At 54.0% G+C, this 11,247-nt stretch overlaps 1 protein-coding gene across 1 annotated transcript in view; it reads right to left on the bottom strand.

Annotated features, from left to right (window-relative positions):
* Positions 1 to 11,247, bottom strand: part of PTPN5 (protein tyrosine phosphatase, non-receptor type 5 (striatum-enriched)) — a 48,974-nt gene that overhangs the window by 4,185 nt on the left and 33,542 nt on the right. The window contains 8 exon segments of the mRNA XM_012725191.1: positions 151 to 438; positions 613 to 692; positions 3,708 to 3,792; positions 5,984 to 6,173; positions 7,270 to 7,511; positions 7,922 to 7,999; positions 8,212 to 8,319; positions 8,830 to 9,023. Of these exon segments, the coding sequence (XP_012580645.1) occupies positions 151 to 438; positions 613 to 692; positions 3,708 to 3,792; positions 5,984 to 6,173; positions 7,270 to 7,511; positions 7,922 to 7,999; positions 8,212 to 8,319; positions 8,830 to 9,023 (1,265 nt within the window).

The raw sequence follows: 11,247 nt of genomic DNA, 5'->3' as shown, positions 1-11,247 counted from the left end.
TTTTTTTTTTTTTTTTAATAGGGATTCAATTCAACAGGCTATTATGGGTATGGAAGTAGCAGCACCAGTCCCAGCAGGCTGGGAGACAGCACAGCATCCTGTTTGAGATCATGGGCACTTGAGGGGTCCCTGGCTACCCATGTGCTAAGCAAGTGAGCTGAGCAGCCTGAGCCTCACCTTGGCGGTGGAGAGGATGTTCCCAGCCTCCCAAAGTTGCCCCAGAGATTAACATGAAAATCAGATGCTCAGTGGAGGCTACTGAGCAGCAGACACCGCCAGGTGGGGTACCAGAGGGCCTACCTCATTCATCTCTTCGATGTTGGTGATCATGACGATGATGGGTGTGCGCTCCTGCCACACCATGCGCCAGAAGTCGCCGACTGTGCTCACGATGGGTCCCTGAGTGGCGATGTACACCTTTTCCTCCCCACCATAGCCCTGTGGCCAGCCAAGTCCGGCTGTCAGCGTCGGACAGTGCTCCAGTGGTCCCACCCCCACACTCAGGTGTTCCCGGGGGGGGCCAAAGGAGCCATCCTGCTTAACAACAAGCTGGAAGATGAACCCCATCATTCAGGCCTCCCTTTCAGGGAGAGTTGGGATGGGGCTACATACCCGGATGTAGTTGGCGTTGATGTAGGAACTCAGAGGGTCGTCAGGGTCTGGTGAGGTCAGACACACTCTGCTGTGAGGGTCTGGGGTGGGGAGAGACAGGTGAGGTTGGGAACTATGGCTCACTTCAGGCTACCCACATTTTTTCTGGGACCCTTGAAATTGCCTCCTTTCTGGGCCTAGTAGAATAACATGGACCAGACAGACCGAGGACAGGAGGCAGGGGAGCAGATTCTGTTTTTCACCACATGTCCCCACCACCAAAACTGGGCCTGGCACACAGGAGCCGCGCACCTGAATAGATGGGTGACTAGCTTTCAAATCTGGCTCCCTCTCTCCATCCTCCCAGTCCAATTTGCGGGTGGGGGGATCAAGGCTTCCATGGTGCCCATTCCCAGGGGCCACCACTTCCACAGGTCACCCTGGTCCTCTGCCTGTGGCTCCCTTACTTGGGTCACTGCGGTCACTTCCTAGCTGATGTCCTGACTTCCATGTTCTCTCCCGCTAGCCTTCTATCACTGCCACCAAAATGATACAGAACAATCCATTGTGTCACTTTTCTCCTGACATCCGCCGGTGACCCTCAGGGTGAAGTCCAGCCCTGTGAGCATGGCTTCTAAGATCCTCTGTGAACCTGTAGCCCTCCTGCCTCTCACCAGACTCACCTTCTCCTGTGCACTTGAATCCCACAAAAGAGCCAGGTATCTCGCCCCTCCCCCTGCAGTCCCTCAAAACAGCCAGTGCCACCTCTCCCGCCCCAGCCAAGCCAGGGGTCCCTCTATTCCCTCACCCAGCCCTGTACCCACAGGCCACACTACCTGCCAGCCCAGCACTCAGAGGCAGGGACCCTGTTGTTTACCCAGGAGCAGGAGCCCTACTGTCCAGCACAGGGACAGCCTCAGAGGGTCAGTGGAGCGATTCCCATTCCATGGAGGTTCTTTTTTTTTTTTTCTTTCCAACTTTGTTATTTTCTACATTGTTGTTCATTTTTGTACAATGTTTGATTTCTCCCCAGGTGTAGTCCCCATAATTTTCTCACCACCATATCACCCATGAACCATCACCCCACAGTCCCTTGGGCTCTCCTCTCCCCTGCTTAGCCCTTCCCCTCCCCCACTCTATACTTCAGATCTGTAGTTTGCCGGCAAGCTTTGCCTTTTTTTCTGACCCTTTGTCCACTTTCCCTATATTTCCTCTATGAGTGAAAACATCTGATACTTTTCTTTTTCCTTCTGGCTCATTTCACTGAGCATGATCACCAAGGAGTTTCTTTAACATCAAAGGTCCTGGCGTCTGGCCAGAAGAGGCACCGTCTGCTTGATCTGGGCTGTTAGGGGCGCTGCTGTGCATGCTGGAAGTGCCCACTTCTCAGTTTCTGCAGGAGACAAACTGAGGCCCAGGGAGAAGCCAGTGAGCTGGCCCCAAAGCTAGGTCAGAATGGGGGCTCCAGGCCCCAGCCAGCTTCCCGCCCGGCCCACCAGCCTCCTGTCTCAGTCCCAGACAGAACAGTCGATACAGAGAGGCAGTAGCTGGAACAAAACAGATCCTACTCCAGCAAGAACAAGATGTTGCGAGATCTGTTACTATGGGATTTGACAAGTAAATACGTTGCAGGAAAAGCAACTTGGTGCACACGTGTCTGTGTTCCCAGGGTCACACGTGGCTGTCTTTCCCCCTTCATCCTCCCTAAACCTCAAGCCCCAACCTTAACAGCCCTGTGTCTATAAAGTCCTTTGCACTCTAAGGTACTTTCACATCAGTTTTCTCTTGTCTCTTCCCCCAAACAGGACCTTTAGAAAGGCCTCAGAGGCTTAGAGAGGCCACTGAGGCCTCTGCCCACGAATATCCTTCCCTGTGTGTGGGCTGGGTCTCAGTCATGCCTGAATCCTCAGTCACTGGGCCAGGGGTTCGGGAAATGTGCTGAATGAATAAGCACAAGCCTCAGCGTGTCCTGGATCCGAGAGGAGCCCATTGCCAAGCCTGACTTGTCCTCTGCTCCCCATGACCTCGAGGTCCCTTCTTGCTGGACACAGAGTAGTTCTGTGTTGGGCTTGGGGAGCGAGGCATGCTGGAGGTTCAGGGCATGGCAGGAGGTGGCTCCAGGCCTCTGTGCCATCAGGGGAGACCAGGTGGCGACAGCCCGGCACTCAGCTTTCCCGGTGGCCATTCTGAGAGCCCCACAGAGCCTTAAGTTCTGAGGTACCCAGTCTCCCTCCATGCGGGGCTGGAGCTGATATGGGGGACGAGGTGAGCAGCCCTGAATAATGCATCTTGGCCTTAAATGGTGCTTTGTTTAACCGGAACTACCTTGAGACTGTGTAACCATAGCAACCACAAGTCGATATTTTAAAAGTTAAAAATAAGTCATGACATCTTACATGTTGTTGGAGACGCTGATGGCAAAACTGCTCTTTGAAAGCCTTGTTACTCCATAAACTGAGCAAAGTAGGTTTGTGGGGATTTACTTTCAGCCAGTTCACCCCCAATCTAGCCCTGGGGGGCTGAGGTCAGAACTGGGCCTGGGTGATAGGCAGACAGGGGCTTGATGAAATAAAAATGACACCCCAGGGCCACCTGGTCTAACTACCCCTAGATGGGCAAGACCCCTATCAGATATGCTGATGCACCCTTGCCTGACCTCCACCGCCCCCCTCCCCCAGTGATGGGTTCTTACCACCTGCCATACAGCTCATTCCCTGGTGACCCTGCCTGAGAGAAACAATCACAACCTGATCCAACTGAACAATCAATTTTAGGGTCACAGAGCATGGGGCTGGAAACCCAGTCCTGAACCTCCCAGCTGAGTGACTGCATGTGAGCCATTTAATCTCTCCCAGCCTGAACTTCCTTTCTTTGCCCACTCTCCAGGATACAATTCTGCACATTTTCCAGAAGTTGCTGTTGTGATCTCTCTCTTTCCTCCCCTCCCCACCCTGAGTTTCCAGAATGTAACACTTGGCCAGGGTGATGTCCCTGACATGTGAGTGTCCTGGCTTGGCACTGCTGCCCTCGTTAGTGTGTGAGTCCCTGCACTGGCACCTCCCTTTTCCTTGTGATCCTGGAGAGTAAACCTGCCTGCTCCCGGCGCAAATACTCACTGGGGAGGATGGTTTTGTATCGGTTCTTCCGCACCAGCCCAGGGATGTCATATTCTTTCGGATCCACAAAGTTCATGGGGATTTCCTGTGGGAGGGGGGCACAGGTGTGAGAAGCTGTGTGCTGGCCTTCATGAACATTCAAACCCAGGGACTGCTGTGCCCCCAAGCTCTAGTGCGGGGGTGGCTTGAGTGCATGCATGCATTCAAGAGGCATTTACTATCAAGGAGATAATGCACACACAGAGCATCTGGGACAGTGCCTGGCAATGCTGAGTGCATGATAAATATTATTTCTTTCGTTTATATTGAGGACCAGCCTGGAATTGCAGTAGACATTCAATAAATGGTTGATGAGCAAAGAACAATAAAGGAAAAGTGACCTGGCAGCCTTCTTCACCAGATCCTGCTGCAGACTGGGTGGCTTTGCTGACTAGAGTTCCAGCCCTGAACATCCTCACTTCAGGGCTTTGGTTTGTTCTGTCAGCTCATTCATCCCATTCTCATCTTCCTATGACCTGTTCATCCAAGATGCCACCTCCTCTGGGAAGCCTTCCCAGATTCGCTATCAGGAAAGGAGCCCCCTTGAGCTCCCAGAGCTGCATCTGCATCTCCTGATTGCTTTTTGGGTCAAGACAGGACCTCTCTGCTTGGCATGTGAGGTCTTCTGAGGCTTTTCTTCACTGCCAGCTGTTCTTCAGATATCTGCCTTCCAACTATGCCAGGCTTTCTGCTGTGGCTTGTATTGTCCACTTGTCTCCTGGCCCGATCTCATGGCATTCTGCTCATAGCACTGCTGGTCTTACCTTTCTCCAGCTCTCCAAATAGTTCCACCCTTTAAGTTTCATGTCCAGGAGGTCCTCCCATACTGTCTGGGATGGATCCCCAGTACCTCTGGCTTCTTGGCTCCCCAGTACCTCTGCCCATGTGGTCTGGGACCTGACCACATGTTTCCACGTGCTCATGCGCTAAGTATGAGCTTTGTCAAACAGAATTGTAATGCTTGCCTTCAGGGCTTGTAATGAAACAGGTGCACAAACACCCCAGAGTGGGGTGCAGGTTGCTTTCTTTCCCTAGGACTGGGTACAATCCATAGCAATTTATTGGATAGAAAATGGCATTGAGGACAAAGGGGGTGATGGCCTTGGGAGCTAAGGAGCTGAGGGGGCTTTTTAGAAGTATCCAGTGTGTGTGAGGGATGATGTGAGTAAAGGCACAGGGAAGGTGGGAGCTGGCCTAGTTTGAAGTGGACACTTCTTGCAAGAGACGGGGGCAGAATGCTGGAGGAGGAGACCAGGGTTTCATGACTTGGGGAGTGGGGATGATTGCTCACACAGCTCAAGTTCTCTAGAATTTGGTGCAGTGGTTAGAGGATGCTGGAGGTATTCTCAGTGGGGAGATCTGACCAGTCCAGGTAGGGGTCAGGGCAGCCTGAGGGAAGGGAAGTTGTGAGGGAGGCATGCTCCCCAAATCCTCATGGCCTCTCGCCCACTCCTGCTCACAGAGGTAGGAGGATTCCTGACAAGTGAATTTGACTGGGGAGCCAACCCTCCTCTTGAGGTTCTTCTGTGAGAAAGAATTAAAGAGGTACCCTCGACCCAGGACAGGGCCTCTACTGTGCCAGCACTGCCTGGGTAGGTGGAAAGTTTGCTAATTTGCAGAACTGGTATTGGGAAACCTATCACTGCATACCAAAGTCTCACTTCTAACCTAACCGTTAGCCACAAAATAAAGGTGATTTTGGGATCTCCATGTCCTAACTCGGTCTAGTTGAGTGCTTAGGCAGATAGAATGGGGGTGTTGTTTATTAGGCCCCTCAAAGGCAGTTGTAGGCCATTGCAAAAGTGTAGGGAGGGGACCAGGATGGTAGGCTGAGTCACAGGGGTGCAAAGGAGGGGAGGTGACTGGAGAGATTGCAAAGGGGGACAAATAGTGTGTGAGGGTGTTGGACAGGAGGAGGGTGGGGAAGAACAGAACCAACAAGAAGGTTTTTCAAGCACAAGAAAGACTTAGGGATGTTGCAGTCCCCCGGTCATGGGGGCGGGGTGGGGGTCTTATCTAGCTCTTTAATTCTTGGAACATCCCTATTATTTCCGCTCCACTTTCCAAGTGAGGACGCAGAAGCCCAGAAAGGAAGCAGCTTGGGAACGAAACGATGGTAGTCTATAGTCTATCAGGGCGGGGTTCTGGGCACTCTGCTCCACCACCCCACAGGGAGGAGGACCGATGTGCAGAGAAGGGTCCCCCCATCCTGGGATGGTCAGCTCAGGGGGACTTACGAAGAATTCTGCCTGCAGCAGGAAGGGGTCCAGCGCCTTCTCGTGAAGCTCCTCAGCCTGGAGGACGCGGGAGGCGCTGAGCAGATACTCGCGGGCCGACTCCTCCCGTGGGGACATGAGATAGCCAAAGACCTCCTCGTTGCAGCCGGGGGTGCACATGTCCAGGGTCAGGGAGACGTTGGAGCCCCTCCTGGAAGGGCCGGGGGCAGGGGCAGGGGAAGCATCAGCTGAAGGTCTTGGAGCAGGAAGATGAGGGACGGTGAGATTGGGGTGGGAAAGGGTGGGGTCTAGCAGGAAGTACCCCAACATAAGGAGAATGAGTCCCAGCCCTTGGGCTTAGGGCTGTCTCCTGCCTCCTGCAGCAGAGTAGCAGAGTGGGGGCTTAGGGTCCCGGTTCCGAGGGTTCCACTCAGGACAACCTCTGTGGTCCCCAGCGAGTTCCCAGTGAGAGGACATTGGCCTCAAACAAAGCATCAGGGCTTGCCCTTGGTGTCATGGTCCCGAGCCTGGAAGACTGGATTGTGTCTGCCAGTGAGGACACTTCACCCTGGAAAGGTCAGGGAAATGGGGGCTCCAGGGGCAGCAGGGTGGCGAGGATGTCTACCCTGCACAAAGTCTGTGGTGTCAGGTATTTAAAGGCACAGAACCAGAAAGGCTGCTGGTATATAGAAAGAGAAATGAGTCCTTTGGGCCCTGGAAGTCAGAGGAGGGGCAAGAACTGTCCAGCATCCATGTGAGGGAGTGGCAAAGCTGATTCCTGCTGCAGGCCTCCTGCATGACATGTGGGGGCTAACGCGAACCTGGCGTGCTCTGGCGTACCCAGCCAGGCTCTGGAAAAGGGAGCTACATCTCCTACAGAGCGCTCTGCACAGTACGAAGAAACACTCCCAAAGTAGGGTGCTGTGGTGAATGGATTTTGAGGGGTGCCACCTGCTGCCCCTTGCTATTTATAATGAATACAAGCTGTCACAGGCCCTGACAAGCCTCGCGGTAGCCACCCACCCAAATGGACTTGAGCGCGAGTGCGAGTGTGAGTGTGCACACATACACGCCTGTGTGTCTGTGCCCCTTCGCACAAGCAGTGCTGCTCAGCATCCACCCTGCTATGTGAATTTAGCATTCTCCGAGCTATGTGAATGAGGCCTGAACTGCAGGCGTCCAGACTGGCTAAGCTATGAGGACAGCCCTGTCTTGGGCCCTGGGAGTCAGAGCCGGAGATGCACCCTTCTGATGGCCGCTGAGAGCTCAAGGGTGCATAGCGCCCGCCCCTCCTCCACGCTTCCCACCTCTCCTGTAGACCCATGGCTTTGACAGTCAGCGAGGCAGGGTCTGCCTCAGGCTTGATGTCCATCACGCAGTCAAACACAGGAGTCTCGGGGACCGGGTCCAGGTCCAGGAAGTCATCCTCGACCTTCTCCTCCATCCATTCTGAGTAGGTGAAGGAGGGCTGACGGCTCACCGACTGGCGCCTGTCCTCAGGGGGCAGTGGGGTGGGTGGCTCTGGGGAAGCCCGCAGCAGGTGCCACACCTAGTTGGGGGCACATGGCATCACGGATCTGGAACCATGCCCCTGGTGATGGGGGGCCATGGGTAAGAGTCCTCTGATCTTGCTGTGTCTAGAGCAGCTCTGCTTTCCTGGAACTGTCTGCCAGGCATAGCTCTGCAGCCGGAGGGGAGATGCCACCCCCATCCTGCCCTCCCCCGACCCTCAGTCTCTTGTGGATGGGGCCTTCTAAGTGAGGCTGGGGTTCCTACACCAGTCTTCTTTCTGCCTCAGTCCCTTTCCCCTGCCTAGGATGCTACAGACTAGAAAGAGTGTCTCTTCCTCCAGGGAAGTCACACTGTTTACCCAGCAAGTCTAGCCTGCAGGTCAGATGGGAGGCCGTGAGGTCGAAGCCTCGGGGTAGAGGACACTGGCTGCATCAGGAGGGGCCTTACCAAGGTGGTAACGAGGACTACTGTCAGAGAGACCAGCAGCAGCTGGCAGACTTCCCAGGATCCCACGCCCAGCCAGGCCTGGGGACATCAGACAGACAGGTCAGGGCTTTGGTGGGGGCATGGTTCTCATCTGTTTCAACAGGGGTAAAACAGGTTTGGGGTGAGGAGCAGGGAGAGGAGCTTCAGGAGTGTGGAAGTATCTACTGAATACAGAGATACTCAGGGGTTGGTGGGATGGGAGGCCCCCCAGCCGCTCCCTCCTACCCGGGGGCTCCCTGGGGCTTACTTACCATGGGTCCAAGCTGTGTGGGGAGTGTAAGCAAGGAGGAGACGAGGTCTGTGGCATTCTGCGACCAGCTGGGGCCATAGCCGCTGTACCAGAGCACCCCGAAGGCAAGCTGAGGCAGCCAGGGGCAGGGACTGAGTTTGGAGTCTGGGCTCCTGGTTCCCATATTCCCCCTGTGGAGTTCACCTCCTACCTTGACCTGGTCCCCCAAGGTCAGAGTGCACAGCTGAGGGAAGGGCCCAGGTTCTGAGTGGCCAGACAAGGCCTCAGGACTCTCCCTGGAAAGAAGCTGACTGAAGGGAGCCATGAGAAGGCCTTCCCAAAGGGACCCCCAAATATATATATATACACATATATATACACACATAAAAAGGGAAGTCTCTTAGAATTGGCTTTATAGACAGGAAGTTCTCAGACAGACCCCTGGATAGGGAGGAGGTTGGGGGGCCCTGTGTTCTGTAGCCTTCTCTTCATACCAGTCTGAGGGGTTAAGCACCTGTGGGACACCCAGAAAGACCCTCACATCTTTGTACCCCCAAGTGGCCATCTTGGGGAGGAAGTGGAGGGCTGTCCCTCAACCCACCCTCTCTCCAGGCCCTCGTGAGGCCCGTGATGTCCTTACCAGAAACTGAGAGGCAGCCAAGAGGCACAGGCTGCTCCTGACAGGGAGGGAGTGGCTCCTGGCGCCTTGAGGTGGTGGCTTCTGAGCTGGCTCTGAGGGCGGTGAAGGAGGTGGGGGCGGTGGCATCTCTCTCTGAGAGTCCGATAGCCCTTTGGCCTTGTCCAGCGCCTCCATCACTACCGGCTGGGGGAGACCTGTGGAAGGCAGACGAGGGCTGACAACGGGGCCCTGCAGCCCCACGGCACTGCTCCTTCTGGGGCTGCTGTGGCTTCCTCTCAATCCGGGATCAGTCAGCGTGGCTCCACTTCCAGCAGTCACCCTCGATTAGCAAAGCAATATTCACCTACCTTCGTCAGAAAGAGCTAAGTGTGGGTGGACAAATTATTTCTCTTTTATTTCTCCAGTAACAGAGTTAAAATGGCAGGAGGTTTTTCAGGGAGTTAACATCGTTGTGTTTACGCAGCTTCATTCTTTTCCATTTCTTAAGGAAACAAAAAAATAACCACCTCAAACTCAATTAAAAGGGGGGGGGGGAAGGCATAACCGGGCCGTGCCCCTGAACAACCCACCCACGCCTGCCCTCCAGGTTTTTGTTTTTTGTACTCTGCACCCAGACGGGGGCTGGACAAGATGAAAGCCACCTGTCTCTCCTCCACCTCAAGACCGCACAAGTCACTCCCTCACTGGGCCTCAGTTTCCACACCTGGAAAATGGGGGTTGGGCTGTGCCCTTGGTTTCTAGGTACATTTCAGAGCCCTAACATTATCTCAGGTGCTCCGGGTATGGGCACGAGAAGGTCCCTACGCCTGCACCTTAACCTGGAGGTTTGTGGTTGTTCTCTTTTATATACTAGGTTTCCTTTATTATTATTTCTTAAATAACAGACTCCACAACACACAATCACAGGCTTGATTCCGCTACAAAAAATGTCTGAACACCACTGTTTAGGTTTGAGGTCGAGGACGATTCTTGCAGCAGCCACCAGGGTGAGTCCGGGGCGATGGCGTTCCCCATCCAAGCCTGCAGGGCTCAGTGTAGTGCCAAGAAGAAAGAGGGCAGCAATGTGGACACGTAGTACCTGAAAGTGGTGGTGGGGCTGTGCACATCTCGTGTATGTGTGACAATGGCCTCCTTTTCTGGTTGGGCGACATGGGACCCCCCCCCCCCCCAGTCAAAATCATGTCTGTCCACTGACTTGTGTGTCCATGCACTGGTCATGCCCTCTTGGCATTTCCTGTGTCTCCCATGGCCTGCGTCCACAGTGCTGCAGAGAGCCAGGTTGCATCTCTATGGCAAGCTCCTCCTTCCTGGATGCTGACTGTGCTCTCCCTGCACCGCCCCCCCCCCCAAGGTGCTCAGCACTTGCTATTTCCGCTGCTGGAAGACCCCTCCAACACCCAGCTTCCCCCCTCCCATTTTGCCAAGTTAACGCCTATTCATCTTGCAGAACTCAATCAGAAGACGCCTGAAGTAAGTCCTGCCTTGTTACCTGGTACGAACCCCCTAACGTTGCCTTCATACCAGCAGCACCCGGAAGTCTAGTTTTGAGTGATTAACATACGTCACTTATTCAGTTTTCATAGTACCCTGTGAAATCAGCTCTACTTGTTATTCTCATTTTACAGACGAGGAAGATGAGGTGCAGACCGATGAGGTGCCTAAGTCAGCGAGCTAGTAGGTGGCTGAGGTGGCTTTGAACACACCTGGGTGGTTGGCTGGGCTCTGGGCTCCATTATACTTAGCAGGGGTTGTAAGACCCCTCGTAGTATATCATCCCTCTTACCTGAGAGCAGGAGCGGTATCAGTTTGGTGCATCATGACCGTTCACGGCACAAGCCTGAGAGGAGATTTGCAATGACTATTAAATGAGTGAATGATGATGGGCAAGGGATAATCCTTTCCTCGGTTTTCAGACAAATGGGGACAATCACACATACGTTGAAAGGCTGTGATTAAGGACTGTAGATACTACAGCTGAAACACCGGCATGGTGCCTGCATCTAGTAGGTGCTTGTAAATGCCAGGTACTAACAACAACACATAACTGCCATTCCTGATGGGTAAAACAGACCAGTGGATACCTGTTTACAAAGCAGTGCAGCAAGTGTGGTTGGAGTCTAAGGGGGAGTGTTCCTTTGCCCAGAGTCCCAGCCACAGGGACTGAGCTCAGGTCCCAGGCAGCAAGATAGGAAAGGAAAAGCCGCCGTTAAAGACCATGTAGGAGGTTAGAAGCTTCCACTATCGAGGAGAGGGCTGATTACTCAAGCGGCGAGGTCTCCACATTCACCCTTGGAAAAAGCAGTTCCTGGGTGATGCGCGGGCCTGGGGGCTGCTGGCGTGACTGCATTGCACACACAGGGAGCCTCGGTTTCCTTATCTGTAAAAAAGAGGGTCTTGAACCAGACTCAGTGGTTTTTA

The sequence above is a fragment of the Condylura cristata genome, unplaced genomic scaffold, assembly GCF_000260355.1.
Source record: "Condylura cristata isolate star-nosed mole 26May11 unplaced genomic scaffold, ConCri1.0 scaffold00015, whole genome shotgun sequence".
In the NCBI taxonomy this organism is placed as follows: domain Eukaryota; kingdom Metazoa; phylum Chordata; class Mammalia; order Eulipotyphla; family Talpidae; genus Condylura; species Condylura cristata.
The sequence above is the reverse complement of the archived record's forward strand: the minus strand, read 5'-3'. Positions and strand labels throughout refer to the sequence as shown.